General features: G+C 42.1%; 1 protein-coding gene across 2 annotated transcripts in view; it reads left to right on the top strand.

Annotated features, from left to right (window-relative positions):
* The window catches only part of TBC1D20 (TBC1 domain family member 20), a 73,598-nt gene that overhangs the window by 18,848 nt on the left and 31,726 nt on the right, over positions 1–23,024 (top strand). For both annotated transcript variants that reach the window (XM_085619550.1, XM_085619551.1), the window contains exons 2-6: positions 1,972–2,157; positions 2,639–2,719; positions 3,894–4,080; positions 4,494–4,595; positions 17,335–17,476. In XM_085619550.1, the coding sequence (XP_085475676.1) occupies positions 1,972–2,157; positions 2,639–2,719; positions 3,894–4,080; positions 4,494–4,595; positions 17,335–17,476 (698 nt within the window). The remainder of the gene's footprint in view (positions 1–1,971; positions 2,158–2,638; positions 2,720–3,893; positions 4,081–4,493; positions 4,596–17,334; positions 17,477–23,024) is intronic.

Below are 23,024 nucleotides of genomic sequence, written 5' to 3'. Positions count from 1 at the left end.
GCATTCATCACGCTGATGTATGTCATTGATGCCCCTCGTTTCGAAAAGGTAAACTTTATCCCTTTGTTCTGCTGAGCACCACTCATCTCTGCCTGGTTACTTCATGTGCCAGACCATCATAGAGAGGGATTTGGGGCTGTCCCTTTTTAATGCAGTCTGCCCTTTGTGGAACATGTTAATAATTATTTGGAAAATATCTCTATTTAATTTACAAATTGTGTAACTAAAACTGCTGGACAATATGCAATAATATTGAGGGATGCCCAGTTCCATAGGCCTATTGAAACACCACAGTTACACATTGATGTTATCAACTGACATGGCATAGGGATTCTCTACAAGATTGCTTACCCCACATTGATCCTGACCCACACACAGCTCCCTTGCTAGTCTACATCAGTCATTCAATCTGACTCATCATAATGCAAGATCCAATAAAAATGTTATTCCCCAACAAAAACGTTGTTGCTGTCTATAGAAGAAAGGAAGCACCACTTTATTGACCCCTTTCCTTCCAACTCCAGGGAGTAAAACATTTAACATTCATACAGAAGAGAAGTTTTGTTTTCGAACTTGTATTCAGTTTTGATTTCTTGTGCTATGCTGAACATTATTGTACATTACATATGTATATTGTAAGATTTTCACTAGGAGGCACTGTAAGATTCAAGACATTAGACCTTAAAAAATAAAATAAGAAGTTTGGGATTTTTCTGCATTCCCAATGATCTTTTAAGATAACTGCTGCTTCGAGGCAGTGTTCGTTGTGTAAAATATATTTGCACAAACAAAACATTTCACGACAAACAAGTGTTCTTTGTTTTTACCCTAGTTAAATTAAATGTAAAAATTAATGGAATGTTTTAATGCTGAAGACAAAAGCTCCTCCCCAGTCCCATCAGTTTGATACATTAGCACCATCTCGACAAAGGGTGAACCTCATTGCTACCAGTTTAATCCCTCAATTCTGCACTCTACAATTGATCAGATAACTTTTGAAAGAGTCTGCAACTGTGTTGCACCACGTGCACTGCATTTCTTTTAGAAGAGTTTGATTTGTTTGAACAAGAAAATGTATTTGTTAAATTTGCTAATTATGCAACAGGCAATGTAATATGTGGCGAGGGTGGCAAATTCAAAATGATATGAAAACGATAGGAGCACAGAATAACCTAATTCTAATTGCGATGTCTAGAATTCTTAAGCCCACATCCATGCACCTTTAAGATATGCATATAATCAAAGTACTTGTATCGAGTTAAAATAGTATATCTTTACCTGTGGCATTAAGAATAGTGAATCTATAATTTTGTTCATAATATTTTGGTAGTTTATATTATAGCTACAATATTTTGGTAGAAATTCATTTCTAATTCGATAGTTTGGTTGTATACCGTGCACTTTGGTGTAACATTCGAAAGTGAGAAGTTTGGGAGATAGAAACATAGACCCAGAATTAGGCATTGGTGAGCAGGTGTGTAGGATTGGACTCCTGGTAAAAAGGTTGGACAAAGACCATCATCTTCCTGTTCCTTTTAATGCTCTCTTGGCTGAAATTTACTCGGCATATTTGTTTGAACACCGTGCTCTTCTGGTGATCTAAGAACAATGAAGATCTTTGTGGGCAGCATAGACGATGCCAATAGCAGAAGCATTACAGATAAGGCTACGGTGCTATTGAGAAAGCGTTTATAGATGGAAAGGGGAACATTTATGAAGGTTAGAGTTAGAGACAGGAGCTAGAAGACAACAATATGATAGTGTGATGATGAGACCTATCTTGCTTTTTGGACAGCTCTGAATCTTTTGTCAATTTTCTTCCTGAGAAGACCAGAGAATTAAGCAGTAACCACTCTGGCTCTACTGGAGGAGTAAGAAGTTGTTGCTCTCTGTGGCAGGAGGTGGGACAATTAGCGCCTTTGCTTCTATTGAGTTTTAATATTTTGTGCCTGAATTGTTACGATTTTACAGACCCTAATTTCAAAAGGAGAAGGAAGGAGGCAGAGATCCATCAAGCTATCCGCCGAGTGCCCAGCGACGTTGCGGTTCTCAGGCGTATGGCAATCAGTGAAGGCGGACTTCTGACAGATGAAATCCGATGCCAGGTTTGGCCAAAGCTCCTTAATGTGAACATACATGATCTGCCTCCTACACCAGGTTAGTGAAAGATTTTCTCCTGCAAATATCTGAGTGGAGGGGCAGGTGCATGAGGTTATCACAGTTTGGGTAGTGCGGTAGATGAGGATCTCTTTATGTACTAAATGGGCAAATACTTGGTGCTGCCATGTCTGTGAGGGACATGAATGGTTCCAGGTATGGGTGTTTGGGTGCAACTGTACTGTGTGAGGGGACAGATTGGAGTTTGATGCTAGATCATTGCAAGATATGGGCTTTGTGCCCCCGCAGTACTTGAAGAGTGTGGATGATTATTTGGTGCTAAGGTAATATTTGAGAGGGCATGTTTTGATTCTTACATGCACCCACGGGGTCTGCCTCAGTGAGAAAGGAAGATGTACAGGTGTGCCTTGCTTTGGTATGTTAAGGGCATTTTATGTAGAATAATACAGGAAATGTGGTCAAACTATGCCCCTCATGGCATAAAACTATTAGCAGCTAAGTTATTTTATTTCACTGTCAGGTGAGGACCTTCGAATGAATAACAAGGATTATGACCAGGTGTTAATGGATGTCCGCCGTTCTCTCCGCCGCTTTCCGCCAGGTGAGTTTTCCAGGATCCCAGCATTTTGTCTCATGCTGTTGTTGATCATCTTTTGTACTGTTCTGCTATTGCTAACATCCAGTGCCAACACGTCTTTGGTGATTCATAGAGGATAAGGACATTTTCTGGTCTTAAGTATTCTAGGCTGTATTGGTCAATGTGGATGACTTTTCATATAAAATAAAGGTGACCATGAAAATGTGGATTTACTGATAGTCTTTGGTTATGTCAGGGGTTTGCCTATTGATGTTTTCATGGTTTTGAAGTATTAAACTGCCTTTTAAGGGAGCACAACTCTCCATTTTTAGTACACAGACGACATTTTGCTTATGCTGAGGCTCACAGGGACATAGGCATTCTGGGGCTGCTGCCTGGGATGTTTTTAATAGAATCAAAAAGAACTTCCACCAAGGTCTGCTTCCCTACATGTAAAACCTCCTTTGTGAAATTCAGACGAGGTTCTTTCATTAAAAAAAAAAAATGGGTAGCAAAAATGGTTTAGGCATCAAAGTGACAGGTGAATGGAGCAGAATTCTAATAGAATGTGTTTTGATACAGTCAGTGCAGAAGGGGAGCTGTGACCTGTGCAGAGCCTTGTACTGACTGCATGGGAGTAAAGATGCTACTACCACGAAGTATTTAAGGGATGGGTGGTGGTGAACCTGTTAGAGACCTGTCTAATCAACATTAAACATGAATAGTATAGGTTGAGTTCAGACGAGTTGGAGACAACTGTGATCGATAATAAGCTTGGATTGCATGGGCTGAGTTGAGGCCACATTCAGCGGTTGGGGTGGGAGGAGACCTGCTTTAAGTCTCGATACTAAACAACTTTTTCTGGAAATCTGAGGATGCAGGGGGATTCCTCAAAGTCAAATGTGTTGTAGATGGTTTGTGAGGATGATAAGTTTGTGGCAGTCGAAGTGGGTTGTGGCTGCTGAGTGCTGGGGCTTAACTTTGTAAGATGAAGACTCTGGTCTTGAGAAAGGAATGTGATCCTAGAGTCTCTCTGAAGGTTCATTTTCCCCTCCCAAGGTAAGTATGCCAGGTTAGAAATAACCATGCAATGAGGTTCGAACGTCACGCTGGTAGAATTGAGATTGATGAGTTGAAATCTTTGTTTCAAGGAATGAGAACCAATCATAGGTCACTTTGATGCTTCTTCCTTCTGTAGGCATGCCAGATGAACAACGATCTGGACTTCAGGAAGAACTGATTGACATCATCCTGCAAGTGCTGCAACGTAATCCCCAACTGCACTACTACCAAGGGTACCACGACATTGTAGTGACATTCCTGCTTGTGGTGGGAAAGACAATGGCAACAGCACTCGTGGAGAAATTATCAACCCATCACCTCAGGTGGGCATCACTCATCACCCTACACGTGTGGGGAATGGGGGGGACTGAGCAAGATTTACAGGTCTTTACTCATAAATGTGTAGTGAAACAGTCTGGTTGGGGAGAAAGGGCTAAACGATGCAAGGGAACTCACCGGAGAAGTCAGCACTATGAACACAGGAGTAGGGCAAAGCTAGAAGAGACCACCATGAAGGTTTGCCTGCAAGGGTTTGTGGGAAGAGTACAAGAATTAACTTTTACTAATGTTTTTTAGTGGCAGATTGGTTTAGGGTGCATTAAATCTAATAATTGGGTCTGACTGCAATTTCGGTGAGGAAAGCCTGTGATATGGATGCGTGAAATAGGTGCAAAGTACACAGCAGTTAGATGAGGAATTTTCACACGTTCTCAGCTTCACATCTGTTTGGTTTCAGGGATTTCATGGACCCTACAATGGACAACACCAAACACATTCTAAATTACTTGATGCCTATCATTGATCAAGTGAACCCAGAGCTGCACGACTTTATGCAACGGTGAGTGGACGTGCACTATTGTCCTAGTATCACTGTTGGGTTTGAGTGGCAGACAGTAGTGAGTTTAATGTGTGAAATGGGAGTGCTGCTGTGTCTTTTGTGAAGAGGAACATGCTGCTGATCCCCACTCCGCTTTGTTACACTGAATGACAGACCGGTGCACAGCTAGTTACCTTGTTAGCAGTAGAGCATTTCTTTAATGTTGAACTCCCCACATGCCCCGAATCACTTCTCCCTTAGATGGAGGTCATGTGCCCCAGAAAAAAACCAAGATTGAATTAATGTAGCATTACCCTTACGTGACCACCAGTAGTTTTAAGTCATTCAGTCCTGCCTCATCCTTGTGAATCAGTGGCCTTGTCCATATTCGCTAAACACTTGTGGCTAATTATGGGCCTGCTTCACTTTAATTCTATGATAAGTGACATGTCCTCCTGGCTTCTGTGTTAGGTTTGCGAGTGTAACGGATGTGTGTGTTTACTTTCCACAACAGCCACTCCTTTGAGTTATGAGCTGATGATTATCAGTGCAGTGAGCTCTTCTTTGAACTATCTATAGGGTGATTCGCTCTGGGTTCTCAAGCCTTTTCTGCAGCGAGAGCAACTTCTGCTCAAGGAAGTTCTCCAGAGCTAAGAGCAGATTTTATCACTGTAAAATAGTGACCACAAATGTTATCATGACACTATGAACAACCTAAGCAGGATTATCGTTAGCGGGCACCCAAGCTTTTCAGACTGTTCTCAGCAGAAACGTCCGACATCAGCAGGATTAGATTAGATTGGATTAGATTAGATTAGTATTAAATGTCTCCAACTGACTAATGAAATAACAACCAAAGCATCACATGCCACAGTATAGGCCTCCCAAGCTTGGCTTGAATTATCATTGAACTATCAACTTCAAATGTGTTTTGAAATTGCAACTATTTGTCTACATCAGCATACTGGTTTTTGAAAATACACGTTTCTATCCAGTATCGCTTTCTATTTTGGACAAACAAGCTCAATTGTCCAGAGCAAAAACGTTTTCTGTAAAAATATGATTTTTGCCTTTAAACTAACCTTTGTCTTTTTCAGTAAATCCTGTCCCTAGGCATTCGCTCATTAGTTTTATTGAGTGCTCGCATGTGAAAATGCCTGACCTGGATAGCTTAAGTTTCAAATCCCCAGGTATTACAATCCTAAATTATAGATGCTCACTGTAAGATCGATGATGTCTGATATGTCAGTAATGCCCACCATTATACCAGGAGCACTATTGTGCCAATCCTGCTCACCATAATGGCCATGATGCCCACCATATATCAGTCATGGCCAATATGGAGGGGACAGGTGTATGCCACAGGGGCCCTTATATGGATCAAGCCTGGCACTTCATTTGTCACAGAGGAATCGATTATAGACACCCAAGGCAATTCTGTATTGGTGATGGGTCATCTGGATGGGTGCCCTATTCTGCTGGGATCTCTCTACGCACCAAATACAGACCAAGCCCTCTATCTACACGCACTATCACATATCCTTTCACGGAGGGAAGGGATTCTGTGGGTGCTTGGGGGGGGGGGGGGAATCTAATAGTGTGTTGGACACTTTCCTTGACTGCTCCTTCCCTCTGTTGCCGCGTACGCTTGCCACCATCAATGATTGCATGTTAACTAATTGGCTGCGACAATGGCATCTAGAAGACGCATGGCGCAGCCGCAACCCACTGTTGAAGGTCTACTCATTTTACTCTGTTCCTCATCAACTGCACTCCTGTATAAATGGAGTGGTGGCCACACGCTCGCTCCTCCCGACTATCTAGGACGCACACACTCCGATCATAACCCCCAAATCCTACAGATGCAGTGGGAAGCTATCATTACTCCCATACCCACATGGTGGTTACAACCAGCAATCTTGGAGGACCCACATTTTCGGGCCTCAGTGAGTTCCATGCTGGGCGACCACTTTCAGCACAACACAGGCACGGCCTCACATGGCCTGATTGAGTGGGACGCCTTCAAGGTGACATTAAAAGGCCACTGCCTAGGGGCACAGTGTAACCTAAGACACAGACTCACTAGAAACATCACAAATCTAAAATGCAAACTGCAGGGGCTTGAGAATCAAGCAGCTGAGAGGCTGGATGACTCTTGACACATTGGCCAACGCGAGGCGTGAACTAGTGACACTAGTAGAACAAGTGCGTTGTCTCATTTGTGCGGCACACTCAGCATGCACACATGACAAGGCGGAAAAATCTGGGTGTCTACTGGCTTGGCTGATCCAACGGGATCCTCCCCACAAACCTATAACAGTGCTGCTCTCAGAGACTGGACCCTCCTTTATACACAAGCTGCCATTCACAACAAGCTAACCCGTCACTACACTGCTATATATCACTCACTCCCAGACCCCAACAGGTATGGGATGTTTTTTCTGACTTACCAGTACCTATTACATTGGACGCAAGGTTGGAACTAGACCAACCACTAACTATATCCAAAGTTTGCAATGGCAAGGCACCGGGCCCAGACGGTTTGGCCTCCGAATTCTACAAAGCCTGCGCCCCACACTTAAGTTATATGATGAAGCTTAATCTTTGGGGACGCTTTCAGAGTCCCAGTGGACGGTGATGGTTATATCTTTGCCCAAACCCCATAAAAACCCTGTACTCCCCGGCTCGTATGGCCCACTGGCTCTCCTGAATACCAGCTACAAAATCTTAGCAAAAATACTTGCGGACCTTTAAGCACCATTGGTACAAGGTTTGGTACACCCAGACCAAAATGGATTTGTCCCCACACGAAACACCTCTCTCAACCTACGTCGCTTTTTAGGGCCCTTAAATATGCTCCTACCAAGTGGCCCTGTGTTGGGTGTTTAGAACTGGACCTTGAGAAAGCTTTTGATTTGTTAGAATGGAGCTTTCTGTTTGCAACACTCACCCGGTTTGGAATTGGCACTCTATTCTTGAGGATGGTGAAATAACTGACAACCCACTCATTAGAGTTAAAACAGGACCCCTGCTGTCGGTGGCTATCCCGATACACAGAGGTACACGTTGGGGCTGCCCACTGTCTCCATTATTATTCTCGCTGGCCATCGAACCTCTGGCCCTGGTGCTTCGTAAACAGGGTGCACTGTGGGGCATTTCCTTGGGCGATGGACTGCATGCCATCTCACTGTATGCTGATGACATGTTGCTGTATTTACGGGACATGCATTATGTCCCTAACATGATAAACGCTACCCTGACACACTACGCAGATATGTCGGGATTGAGGGTCAACTGGATAAAATCTTGTGTATTCCCCTTCCACCCAGATACGGTTAACCCCGAGCTGAGGATAGAGGAGACGCAACTGCATTCTCGTTGGAGCAGACAGCACCTCCTCTGTACAGAGCACTTCAATCCATCTCCCAAACACTCCTTTCGCAATTAGTTGAGTGCTCCATTGTCCCATCAATTATTTTGACCTATCACAGTGGCCTTCATTGATTGTACAGCACCGTCCCCTCTCAACACTGTCACTTAGCAGCACCTGACCACACTGGCCACATTGGCACTAAGAGTCACTACTTTCCACAATACTGCCTCTGTCTAGCTAATCCGAATGTTAGCTGCTGTATTCCGTCTAGAGCACCTTAAGCCATAACCTGAACACACTCTACAACAATCTGAACCATATCTTGGAAATACCACATTTTGTCACCAAATAAGCGATCAACCATACTGGGGCTTCTTGGATGTACCCAGGTCTCAAGATCAAGCAGCTTATGCACCTTTGGGTCTTGCGTATCAAATGTCAGTGCTGAAGTGCTCCATAGCCCAAGTGTTTTGTTCCCTATTATGCTGCTACTTAATATGGCAGAGTCAAAAGACCACAAGTATAAAGATGGGAAAGTTAATTTTAAGAGATCAAATAAAGAACTTACGATTCCTGACTTCCCAATCAATGAAAACAAGACCACACTCAAAGGAATTGCCAAACACTAAACAACATACACAAAATAGCTCAAAGCACAAAAATAAATACGGACCTCTTACAAGTTGAGGTTTCCGGAATCAGGAAGGACCGTAAAGAGCTCAACCATCGAATGTCACATGTTGAGGGTGGAATTCGCATGACTGAAGACTGTGTCTGTGCTCAATAAAAACACTTGCTTAAAACAGACTCGTTAATAACATCACTCAAACGTGAAATCCCCGAGCTGGAAGCAATCTTTAGCATTTTCAGCCTACTTGAGGGCATTGAAGACAAAACTTCTTCAATGATTGCGTTTCTTGAATCTGGGATCTCCTCAATGCTCGGCATTACATTCTCTAAAACGTGCCCACCAGATACCTACCTTTAAACCGAAAATTCTACATCTCAATGAGTGCTAATTTTCAAACCACTTGGTCATCAACACTCTGAGCTCAACCCAGCACACATGAGGAAAATCAAGTCCAGGCTTAAAAAAAATCATAACATTTTTGCAGGTCCAGTGACTTGAATAATCTACTCGACCTAACTGTAATGCGCTTGACCCATAAACTGGTTTCAAATTATGCGATCCTGGGCAAATATTTTAATTTTCTGAGCCGCCGATTGTTTCATTATCACATATGAGAGCACCTTCAAAGATGCGAGTTGAGCATGTCTGCTGTATATAAAAAAAAACCTCTATTGTTTGATTTAATAGACTAAACTATTTCTCTATATATAATCCAAATCTAGCCACATATATGATACACATGATCCCTGGCTTGCCTCTTAGTTCATGAACAGCATTGTTATCAAGGCGGGGGCAAGAATGTTTCTCAAATCATGTTTCAAAACGATTACTTTTAATAAATATATAACTAAAGCATGAAATGGTAAGTCATTTGTAATTTGCACTTTTTCCATTGAAATAGCCACAAAAGTTCCAAGTGACGTGGTTTTAATTATACAACTATATAGTGTACAAACAGTAATGTTTGGAAATCGAGTTTTTGCAAATATTTGTCATTTGCACACCACCAAGTAGTTTTCCTATTTTGTTTTTCTCCAGTTTAAATCTTTGTTTGCATCACGCTTCTGAATTCCATTAAAAATGTGCCTTCATAATTCCTGATATATTTTGAAATATTTGTACTATTCATTTACAAGCTATTTAAAGGTTTTCAGTTAGAAAGAAACTGACAACGTTAGACATTTGTTTCACATAGATTCAGACAGCTCACTTGACAAAATCATCTGACTGTAGTAAGAGAAATAAAAGTAAACCAGATTAGAATCAATTAGTAACAAGCATTTGCAATGCAATAGGTCTTGCATTACTGATAGTTTGAGGTATTGGCGTTGCAAGTAATAATGCAACATCAATAACTCATACTTTCAGTAATGCAAGACCTAGTGCATTGGAAATGCTTCCGTAGTGAGCCAGGAACCAGCATTGCATGTCTCAGTGCAGTACCGCAAGCTGCTCCCAGTGGTCCCTAGTGAGCTAGGCATCAGCACTGCATGTCTAGGTGCAGTACCGTAAGCTGCTCCTAGAGGTCCCTAGAGAGCAAGGCACCAGCACTGTATGTCTACAAAGCTGGAGTTATTGGCATTATAAATGGCAATGTTTTTTTACCTAGCCATGTTGCAGGGTGCAGAATCATGTGTCCAAAAGGGGACCTCTTTTGGTCACATATGGTACGGCACCCTGCAGATTATATGGTAAATCCACCCTTCCCATAATGCACTGCATGCAAGACAGTACTATGAGTACATTCAAATAGCTATGTCCATATATACAATTAGTAGCTTTGAAATGTGACAACATAATTATTACATTAATATCGGATTAGGCTGTACTCTGTGTGGAGCGGATGAAGGGAAATTTATAGACTGTCTCATATAAATGTGAGATTTTCTAGTGAGTGAAGTAACCACTGCCAGCCTAGCTTAGGACCAAGTGTGTGTCCTGCCTGAAGCCATTTAAGGAAATAGTGCTTTGAGGCTGTAATTAAAACCTGGAGAGTAACACATGTAACAGAGGGTGTCCTCATGGGAGGTTACAAGAAGAGACAAGGCGGTACTAAGGAGGAACTACTAAGCCTATTGACTAATGAAAACCCACCATTTACAAAGGACAGGGACAGGAGCCAATTAAAAGATGGGCGGAAAGTGGGCAGAGCTTTATGCCCATACCCTGAATACAGCAGGTCTCGAAGAATGCCTAGGTGAGACCTAAAAAGAAAAACTGACATTTGACCTCTGTCCTTAACGAGACAGCAAATGTGTCAAGATGAAAACAAGATTTATAGGTATTATTGTTCATTTACTTGCTGAATGAACAGAACAAATGTTCCGGTCTAGCTTAAGTTCACTCACCAGAATAGACCAGTAAGTCTTAAATAGCTCGACCTGATAAAATCTGACTCACCATAGCGAGTGGGTAAGTAGATTTTTCAAGAACTGAAGTCTTTCTTATGGCAAAGCTCCAGAGTCTCCCTCTCCCAAGCCTTTCCCAGGACTACAGTCATAAGAAGAAAGGTTTTCTGGCCCTCAGGAAAAACCTATGCGACAGAGTGATTCAGCACCTCTTCATTGGTCCATCCAAATTTAAGATTGCCTGCAAAGGCCAAATACATGTCTTCTCCGAACCATCTGATCTGCAGACTTTCCTGGGATAAAACATTTGAATCGTGCATGGATTATAGCAACTACAATCCTAGATAGGCTTCTAGGCAGCTAATAGTACATCATTCAACCTCGTACTCTCTTTGAGCATCTTCAGTGTTGTATAATAAAACCTTTTTTTCTCCACCTACCTGAGTTATGACAATATGACATATGATGTAATTATCTTCATCAAAACTGATATGTCCTTTCTAAAGGTGTAACATGTGGTTCCCCAGGTTCCATGTACCAGTGCCCACTAACAATTATATCACTATATGTTGGTTATTTCATCAGTCTATGAACATTTTTAGCCCACCATATTACCTGGTCAACATACTGAGTTCTTCCAACTACTTTGTCTCGCCTCCTGGCACTCTGACTCCACTGTTCTGTTGCTAAAGTAATGATCGCTCTTTTGCGGGTTTAAGGTGACAAAGCAGGGTTTACCACTTATTGTTGCATATCTTTGAATAATAAAATGTTAAACTTCATACTTTTAGCTACCCTGACTGCTGGGTTGACGTAGCTGCCCAACTCGTAACCTAAGCGTTTTAGTTTATCTGCTGTCTGTGGTTGGTCCCTATTGAAGCTGCGTATACAACACACTAATACAGTTCTCCATGCCCTCCCTGATACTAATGTAGCTCTATGGTTGCCTTTTGTGTTATAAAGGATATTTCGTATTTCTGATGTTCAGTATTCTATTTTGTCATTGAAACAGTAATTTCTTACAACCCAGATATCTTACTCTACCTATATATGTAGGCTGTTTCCTACTCCTATTTATTTTACTTCAGGTGTAGAGGGTTTTCTCCCCTCCCGCCCCCTGCATGAAATCTCCACTGCTCGATTCACTGCACTTCGTCTCATTGAGGCTCATCTTCCTGCTTCAAGGGAGAACATTCATTTTTGGTTATTTAGTGTTTGTCTACTCCCTCTTCAATCTAACTAGGTATTTTCAGTTTTTCCTCTGTACTATGTGGCAGCCCTTCAACCTGCTGAGAAATTCTCTACTGCACCTTACACCAAGCAGTTGTTCCTCATTGCTATGCCCGACCAACACATGGCCGCATTGAAAGTCATCTCAACATCAAAGGCCTTAACCACCCTGTGAAGCACAAAAAGGTTACTGACTCCTGCCACTCACTTAAAGGAGACCTTGTGTTTCTCCAAGAAATCAGTATTGCTAATAAAGAGGCATTATCCATGCGCAGCGGATGGGTGAATGATCTATCCTGCTCGGTGGCAATCTCTAAGAAAAATAATGTGCTCATCTTAATCTAAAAAAAAATTCTGTCCTGTCCATGATTGCCTCTGGGCAGAATGATAATGGAAGGTGGCTGATTACTCTGCTTCAATGCAGTGATGCTGAACTATATGCTGTAAATATCTATGCTCTTAACTGTGATGATCCACAATTGTGTTCCACTCTGTCGGCTAAACCAGCACTAGTGCCACCTAATGCTCGAATTGTTCTTGGAGGTGACTTCAATTTACTGATGGATGTTATCTTAGACAGAAACTCCGCCTTCAAATATATATAAATCCTAAAGCATAAAAAGCAATGCGATCTCTGTGTACATCTCATGGCCTCATAGTATGACGACAACCAACGGTAACAACTTCACTGTTTTTCTCACCCCCACACAACAGTCTTTTGAGAATTGACTACACACTAGTAGACACTTCTCTCCTACAGGACACCTTATCCTCCACGGTTGAACCCATCACAATTTCTGACCATGCTGCCATTTTTATTTTTATTAAGGCTCCAACTCCTGTAACGCTCCCCACCCACCTCAATTGAATTTCTTACATGGCATATGATCAGAGGTTCTAGAGAACAAATCAGATGTGCAAGATCTACATAATAACGCTATGGGACACTTTGAAATGTTTCTTTAGAGGCCAAGTGATCAATAAGTTACATGTTAAGAAAAATATAAAAATAAAATCCTCCTTGGACAGGTTAACGGCTGGTATTAAAATCAAAGAAATTTTATACAGGCACTCTAAAGAGTCCTCAGCCTTAGCAGCACTTAAAGGGCTTAAATATGAATACAAAAAGAAAATTAGTAATCGTGCCCACTTATGGGTTCACGGCCAGGAAGGTAAAAAAAATATGCCTGAATAAAGCTGGTAAATCACTAGCAGCCTACTTAACATTTAAAATAAATTGCACTTTTTTTGTTTTATATAGCGTGAACTAGACCCGAGCCATCGGGTATCGGAGCGATTGACATGAGCACCAGTATATGGACACATTATTTTTTTTGGGGATCGGCACAGGGAGATTAAGTGATTTGCCCAGAATCGCAGGATGTTGAGCGTCCTTGCCGAGACTCTAACACGGTTCCCCAGCTTCGAGGTCGACCGCTCTAGCTGTAAAGCTGCATCCTCTCCCCTAAACCCTAATTTTGAGGATTAAAGACCGGCAGGGAACAGTAAAGACCAAATGGTTGATATGCTCAAGGTTGTTTCAGAAATGCTACTCTAAGCTATGAACTCCCTCGATAACCACTCCCAAAGAGGTATGCCTAAAATTCCTCCAGACTCTTCCAATGAAAACCATCTCTGCCTCATATAATCTAACTCTCAACAGGCTGATAGAGAGAAGTGAGATTCAGGGGGCAATTAACCTCATTCAATCTGGCGATGCCCCGGGTGCGGATGGTCTACCCATCAATTTCTATAACACATTTGCCTCTATGATAATAGACCCATTGGAATCTGTTCTGAACTACTTTGCCTCATCCAAGGAAGTCTTGGGTACTACAGCTGAGGCCACAAATGTGTTCATACCAAAGGACAGGATGGTCATTCCGAACCACAGAATTTCAGATTAATCTTCTTAATTAGTATGGAGACCAAAATCTGTGCTAAAATTCTAGCTACGTGCTTAGCAGCACCCTTGATCACCAAGTTAGTCCATGTTACTCAGACAGGTCTTATCAAGGGTAGACCATCTCTTCTGCATTCTCTTGCAGCTGCCACTATAAAGATGGATGCAGAGAAAGCAAGGTTTCTTGACTGTACCTGGCAGTCGCCTTATTTAGGTTTAACCTAGGCGAACTCTACATTAAAATGGTCATGTCCCTGTATTCTAACCATTCTGCGAGAATTAAAATCATTGGAGCTATGTCGGCTCCTTTGGCCTTGCAACAAGGCACCTGTCAAGGCTGAACCACTCTCCTGTCTGTAATTTCTTCTAGCGATAGATCTATTAACTGTTCATGCCAGACAAATCTATTGAAATTGCAACCCTAAAATACGGGCATATGGACTTCAAAATGGCTGCCTATGCTAACGATATTTTAATCTTCACAGAATCCCCTGCTATCGCTATGCCTTTTACTGTAAACATTATTAATACATTTTCTGGCTTCTCCTGGTACTCCTGGAACAAGGATAAAACTGAAGTCTTACCTCTAAATATCCACTGTTACCCTTCCTTTGTCCGGAACCCAAATTTCCAGGTGCAATCTAAGTTAATCCAACACTTAGGACCGGAGTTAGATCTTGGCAGAAGGGTTAATCCGGCACAACGGTTATGCATATCCCATCCGCCAAAATATAAATCCCTTGGGATATAATGAAATGTATATTTCGGCGGACGGGATATCAGTCACTATTGTGATGGAGTAACCCGTTCGTCAAGATCCATATCAGGCTCTTTGGTTTTGGTTTTCTAATAACCTGGCAAAATCCATATCACAGAACGAACATGTAATAATTGATAGAATTAAGTATTCATTGACTCAGTGGTCACCTAAGCATACCTTGGTGAGGCAGATTAGAAACGCTGAAGATGTTGGTGACCCACATTAATCAATTTCCTGGTAAGCATGCTCCCTGTCCACCTCTCCCACTCTTTTATCTTAAACATAAAAATTGACCCCTGATTTTCTCTGGTGCATGAAGAAACCCAAAATAAGTCTTTAAAAGCTTAGGTTTACTTTCAAAGAAGGTGACTGCAATCTACCCATCTGGTTCAACAGGAACTTGGGACATTTAGTGGAATGTTGAAAACATGGTTATTCAAACCGGTTTATGATATTAAGTAAGTCCTAATTAGGCCTTAATCGTTCCAGCTATTAAGATCCAAGAAGCCTTTGGTGAATGTGCGCTCTACAAGTATTAATAACATATCATAATTGCCAGATGGTGTTCCTGACGGCGCAGGGCGCGATGGCTGAAAGCGGATCCCATCAGGATGCCTGCTTGGCTTAGTATTGAACGATATCAGCCACCCATTTCCACTAATTGTGAATTTGACTATGCTTCATCACACCTTTGCCCACTCGAGCATCATATTTAAAGACACAATTAAATCTCTACTAATGGTGGATAAGGCTCTTTCCTTAAAATCAACAAATCCTACTCCATTTCTCTATGAAATAAAAAGAAGCTTCAAACAACAATTTCCTCCACAATCGAACCAAAATAGGCTAGCAAAGGCATCTCCCTAGTGGCAAATCTTTTTGCAGCAATCAAACCCTTATGCTTTGCTGCTCTCAATGAGACATGCCCCTTTCAACTTGGATTTCTATGATTTCCTAAACATTAAAGGGCAGATTTCCAAATCAGGACCTCTTTTAAAAACATCCTAATTCTCCTCTCTCTAACGCATGCATGCAGGAGGCCATGTGGCATCCAAGATCTAAAATTATGTGCCCCCAGCCAATTCAACCCAGTCTTGCGGAGTAAATGGTCTACCTGCTTTTCTGGCGTGGGTAAATCGCCTCCTTCAGATGGAACCTGGCCAAAGAGTAGCTCCCTTTTACTTAAAAGCAAATGTATTCCATCGTTAACACAAAAAAAATTCTTGTATCACCTCCAGTAGACTCTTCAAACTAAAACGAATGGACTCTGACAATTGCCGGTCATGCAAATCAGTGCGTGGAGATGTAGAACCTATGTATTTCCTACTTAATTTGCTAGCTTCTTATTGGGAAGATATTACCTCCCAATTGGGCAAATATTTTAACACGTCCATCTCATTGGATTTTCCAACTATTATTCTGGGTCCATATGCATCTGTGTCTCCAATTGTGCTCCCATATTTGGATTTGCTCTACTTGACTTACTTATTACCACTGCCCTTAAGGTCATCTTATTAGATTGGAAGTCCACTAACAACGTCTCGTCTGGCCCACCTACTTTAGAAGCACACACACTGCTCAGTTAAAATCCGTGGGTAATCCATTACCTCACAATACCTATGGAGAGCATTGGACACCTTCATACACAACACCCAGTAGACCCTATTGTCCTTTCAAAGCCCAGCATCTCTGCCTTCCATACGCGTTTCAGGTTGGGCTTGAGATCCTCCTTGCTTGTTCACATGGCTCTCTCCTTTGCTTTCTTTCCTCTTTTCTTTCTTCTCCTTCTCTTTTGTTCATTATCTTACATGGTTAGTGTATTAAGACGTTACGATTTATGCATTCTCTTGGACTCTACCCCTAATTTTAGTCGTCTTTCATTTGAATGCATAGTGAGCTTAACAGCTATAGGGTTCTGTGCTATTTCTAATGATACTTATGTTACATTTATTTTATTCTCTTCCACCATTCTTAGCAGTTTCACTGTTTGGCTGGTGATTGCTTTGTAAAATCGTGCTCTTAAGCTCCTGACATTACGATGCATTTATATTTTGTTTCTGTATGCCTTTTTTGTATAACCCTAAAACTCAATAACCTCATTGGAGCATAAAAAAAGGGCAACATGGAAGGAATGGAAGTATCTCAAGGTTGAATCCCATTGCAGGTACCTATGTCTATGCTTGAGCAGTAGTGGCAGCAGGAATGCCCAGTTATGGCTGTTTGCGTAGCTCTCACTGCCACTGGCAACATGGCTGCCTTGCGGCCTTCACTAGGCTGTACAGGAAGTGCATAAGTGTTAGTAGAGGTCAAACTGATACTCCTTCCACACTCCTGACCCATCTTAAGGAGCAGCAACACACTCACCAGCCTGATCCAGTGTCTGACTTGATCTTCTTCACAGTTAAAAGAACCCTATTTTCCAATTGTGATCTCCTTTAGTGTGCCCCATCCAAGAGATGAAGAAAATGCCTGAAATAGAAAGAGCTACTAACACTTGTTTTGTTGTATGGCACAGGGCAGAGGTTGGCACCATCTTTGCTCTCAGCTGGCTGATCACATGGTTTGGACACGTGCTGTCAGACTTCCGGCATGTCTTGCGGTTATATGACTTCTTCCTGGCTTGCCATCCACTGATGCCCATTTACTTTGCTGCTGTGGTAAGTAGTTTGTTTTCCGGTTGCAAGAAGCATCAAAGGGAGTGCAGGGAAGGAAAGGAGTTGGGATGCATGTGCATGGGATGAGAAGCGACTCCCAGGCGCATGGAATTGATGTGTAACCAGGCGTGTTGTAAACGTCTGCATTATTATATGTAAATAACACAGTAATGAAAGTGAACATATAACAGACTTGCCCCAAAGATGTACTTCCTTTTTATCAAAGTCATGTCATAGATTGCCCTCAATTCAGTGTTGCAGGATTCCAAACTAAACTTCAAATGGCCATATTGTTAACCGATTTAAATATATATTGTGCTGTCGCTAAAACACTTTAAAATTAGTTAATGAAATAGTACAATAAATGTACACAAATTTGAAGAGAATGGAAAGACTAATGTTTAATTGATAACCACGATAACTGAAAAAGTAAGTCATATGCTTATGACAGAAAATATGGAGCAAACGTGCAGAAAGAAGTAATCCTTATTTCAAATCCCACAATCCTCCTTGTAGTGAAGCAGGGAGATGAATAACATTGACAATTTCATATGCAGTATTAAGAGAAGTGTACGTTTCATTTTTGTGTACTGCAGTGTTCCTTGTAACAAACCATGAGCCATATTTGTCAAAAAGTAGTAAATCCGCGTCCTTTAAAATACACCTGTGAATGGATTCAGTTACCGACCACTTTGCCCACCTTTCTGAGTTGCTGTTCGCCTCTACTGCCCTGTTTTGCTAATTCCTTTGGTCCCTGCCCACTAGCATCAAGCTGATGCCAACTCTGCCAAATTCAATGGCAACCTGTGAATCCTTAAGCCTTGCTGCTTAGCCACTGTCTGCTTTGCCATAATTTTTGTTTTCTGTCCTGCTGCCACCCGCTGCCTGTCCTGTTGCTCTTCTGTTAGGAGCTAGGATTGCTGAATTATTGAACAACAGGCGGCGCGACTGAACCCTACTGATCCTGTTGGAAACCACCTGCCGAGCCCCTGTTAGCCTCGCTAGCTTCTGCTGTGAGGTAGTAGAGTGGAAGGAAGCCATGTGCTGCACTCTCTTCTAGATCAGTGGCCTCCTATGGATGCTCCAAGGGTCCAGAGAGGCAAATATAGAAGACCCATCAATAAATACTGAGCGAGCTAAAAATGGGCTGAGAGTCTGGTGAGCTGCTTGGGGTCAGCAGGCCCTCCTTCCGCCCATTCCTCCATGTGAAGAGAGAAGGCTATGGACTGAGGCCCTACTACAGACATTTAGCACAACAATTTATACTTGTTTCAACAATCAACAGATATATTTCCCATTGCCACCCAGATCATAATATGAGATTTTAATAACTCTGAGTGGAGGGTATAGAATTGTGCAGCTGGCAGCTAAGTTACTTGATAATCTCAACCCAAATGAGCAAGCGTCCAGGAGGCAGGTAAGCCCAGATGAGTGTCAGGTTGGGTGAACTAGCTGGACGATCCAGCTGTGGAGGAGAAGGGTTTCTGACATGAGGCCCTTTATACCTTACATGCTGCATAATTCACCAAGTCCTATTTAGGCAATATTGTCTATATATCCCTAATATATCACCTGCACTTTATCACTATTCAAATCAAATCAGGGACATTTGTACAGCGCACATTTCACTCGGAAGTCTCATGGCGCTTGCAGACGGCTCTGATAGACTACTCGTGTAGTCGTCAAATAGCCATGACTTCAACTTTTTGCGAAAGCAGTTGTGATCTGGGATAGTACGTAGATTCAAGGGAAGTTGGTTCCAAGAGACAGGAGCAAGATAGGAAGAAGACCTTGCCTACATAAGTTACTTCAGTCATTTTTGGACTGCTGGACGACCAGCCTGATAACTTTCCTGGAAACCCAAGCTGATAGGGCAGCACTCCTCCATCCTATCGTATTTCAATAGAGACCCTGTAAGGAACAGAAACATTCTCAAACAATCTGCCACCCTAACACACAGTGCTGCAGCAATAAATGAACGGAATGCTGAATAAATCAAACATACACCCCCAGTCAAGAGATCTTGGTTAGATCCATTGTTCTTTTGCTCACTACGCCACCCCAGTTTCTACCCAGCCATATGCAAATCAGTCTTGACCCTGTTCCTCATGGGAACAGTCCAGCTCAAACATGGTCAAGACTGATTTGCATATGGCTGGGTATAAACTGGGGTGGCATGGTGAGCAAAAGAACAATGGATTTAACCCAGATCTGTTTACTGGGGTTAAATGTTTGATGTGCTCTGCATTCCGTCCATCATTTGTGTGTCTTTTACTCTAACACACAGTGACATGTGACCAAAACCTGCAAACACGATTTAAGACTTACAAAGCTTCAGGGAAGATTGTAAAACCAGCAGAATTCTAATCTGTCAAGTTGAAGGCCCAAGCAGAGGATTTATCAATAAACTCCTGCTTAGCTCTGAATGTTGGTGTGGGTGGGTGGTCGGGAGGCCCAGGGAAGGTGGGCTCGTCATGTAATAAGCAATGTGATCTGACTTCACTTTATCCCCCAGTATTACAACTGAGGGAAATCACAGATATCTAGGAGATTATGCAGAGCTAGGGTTTGCTGTCATCTCCTAGCTTTAAAGTGAACAAAAAACAAACTACTTCACCTGTGAGAATCCTGCAAAGAAGAGGTGAAATGTTGTACAGTTAGTCACTGAGACTGACTTTCATGATACAGCCAGGGCCCTCAAAACCATTAATAGTAATGATTACTCTCATACAGAGGCAGGCACAAAGATTGTCCTTACCGGACCCAATAAACACTGTAACCATGAATTGGTAAGACCCACAAAACTGTAACTGTATATTGGTAGAGATGCATGAAGTTCTGGTCAGTTTTCCTTTAGTTTTGCTGCTGTGACTGGTCAACCCTCCAGTGATCCGGCTACACCCAGCCCCCTCGGTCTCTGTTCGTACTTCACCGAGGAGCCCCATGTACGTACAGGTAAAGCCAACCTTGAATCAGAAGCGACCTCCCCAGTCAGGTGTCAGTTAAAGAGCGAAGCCTGATCAGCACCATGGCTGTTGATCTATCCTTTTTTAATAAAGATGACAAATTCATCTTTCACTAATATTCTACTTGAGCACACCACCAAAAGCAAATTCAACATAGATGGTTAAATGGAAATAGTAAAGAGTTTGGTAACTTAAAGAGTATCAAAATTTATTACTTTCATGTACTTCATACAGAAAATACTACTTTTTAAAAAATAATTTTTCAGTATACATGGAATTGTAACCTTCCATCACAGGAAATATAACCGACTAATCCTACGAACAGGGAATATATAATACAAGTCCAAAATCCTGGCATTGGAATGCCAGAATAGAAACTGCTGGGCAGTTAAACACAAACAAATACACAGTAGGAGGGATCATGCAGCCGTGCAGCCAACACTTGTTTCGTGAAAAAAACAAAAACAAAGCACTTCCTCAGGGCTTCTGGTCAGGATAACATAAGCTGGGGAAAGCTATCCAAATAAGAGCCAGGATGCAATAAAAGTGCATTTATTAGTGTAAGTATGACTATAGTTTCTTAATGTTCAAATAACGTCGTCCGTAGAAAAAGTTTTGTAATGGACCCTATATATCTAGGGCAGGGGTCTCCAACCTTTTCTGTAGCAAGAGCTACTTGAGTTCAATGGAAATCTCTTTGAGCTAATAATATTAGAGATACAGTAGTAATTACATTTGACATGATTATATTAGTGGCCACCATATGCAAGATTTTGTGCAGTGATCACCTCTGTGGTTTAGGGATGGTTGCCAGCAGTAATGTAAAAAAATGTTTTGTAGATGTGGGATGCCGCTACACCCATGGCAAAGTGTGGCTAGCAGCACATTAATAATATTAGTAACAGTCTCCCCAACATTGTTTGATATTTACCAGCTTTAAATATATTTAGTAAATTCAGCCATTTTTTTACAAACCTCAGTTCATGAATTCTGAACATGCACTCATTTTTGTTTCAAATGCACGCTTTTCAATTTTTGCAAACATATATTTCATTCAACCAAACAAAAGCTTCTAATTTATTTAATTGTGCTGAACACAGGTGAGCTACTTACAGGTAGCTGGAGAGCTACCGGTAGCTCACGAGCTACTCATTGGAAAAGCCTGATCTAGGGGCTGCTACACCCTCCATCACAAGCGGAATTTATAGAGGTCGCCTATGCCACGATTCGCTATTGCAAAAAGAACAAATGATGGACGGAATGTTGAATAATGTCACACTCACCCCCCAGTACCGAGATCTGGGCATAAATACATCATTTTCTTTTTGCTCACCACACCACCCCAGGTTGGACCCAGCCATATGCAAATCAGGCTTGAGTAGCCTTGGGAACAGGCCAGCCCGAACTGCCAGTCCAGGTTCTTCCCAGACTGGAAAAGAGCATTCTAGGACCAGTATCAGGGTATCACCCCCCTCATCAGCCAGGATAGCTTGGTCTGGTGGCATGGGAAGCACGGGGCCCACGTCTGGGCATACCCGTCCCACTTAGGGCAACAAATGCAAAAGGAACAAATGATGGACATAATGCTGAATAATGTCAAGCTCAAGTACAGAGATCTGTGCCTAAATGTCCATTCTAAGTAGAGCAGGTGAAAAATATCCTGGATTTCAAAGGGAAGGCTAGTAATGGATAAGGTAGCTGGTCTTGCCGCATATATCTTGTGAAAGAATCACCATTTGAAATTCTATCTACCCATCGTTTCCTATCCTTTACGAAAACAATTTGCAAAGTTTTGATGTCACTGTGAGGGCTTTAATATTGCCAGTCTTCCAAGTTACACCATCATATCTTCATTGTGCTGGAAATGGTAGAACGCATAGCTGATTTAGCCAGAAGGCTGAAAATAATGGAGTTAGTGGTAGCAAACACTGTCCTTTTCGCCCATCCCCAACAAGACGTGAACCCGCTCAGAAATACTTAACAAACTGATCAAACTTCCTCAGGTCCTGCAGTCAATTATAATGATCCAGAAGAGCAGAACCCCACCCAGAGGAGGCCAGTTGTGGTCCACTTTCGCTCCTTAAAACTGATGCCCCACTTTATAGGGCCTACAAGGAAGACACCCTCCAAATCCCCGTAATGTAGTCCTGGGGGCCATCTACTTCAAGTACACTTGTCTAGGATAAAGAAGAGCTAGAAATTAATAGAAGTAAAGAAACTGAGGAAATTGATAAAACTTCACACATTGCCTGTGGCCAGTACGATTGTTGTCAAGCCTACCAAAGGTGTCACTAGCAACCTCAATTCATCGTGTAAGTTGAGGGGAAGATATTATAGTACTTTCAAAGTGTATACACATGTCGGTATGCTACCAACTGGGACGAGGGCTGCAGCTCCAGCCCAACTTACAATAGACACAAGTTGACCATGGAGCAATCATTGCAGACTGAACAAGGCAGGAGTGTTCACATGTCCTTGCTGACATCGAACATAAACCCTCGATCTATATTATGGTTAAGGCCCACTGAGTTTGTCCTCCAGACCTATGAGTTTACATTACTTGCATCAGCTGCCAGGGCAGCCAT

This window comes from Triturus cristatus, chromosome 7 (assembly GCF_964204655.1).
Source record: "Triturus cristatus chromosome 7, aTriCri1.1, whole genome shotgun sequence".
Lineage (NCBI taxonomy): Eukaryota > Metazoa > Chordata > Amphibia > Caudata > Salamandridae > Triturus > Triturus cristatus.
This window is presented reverse-complemented; position numbering and strand designations above follow the sequence as displayed.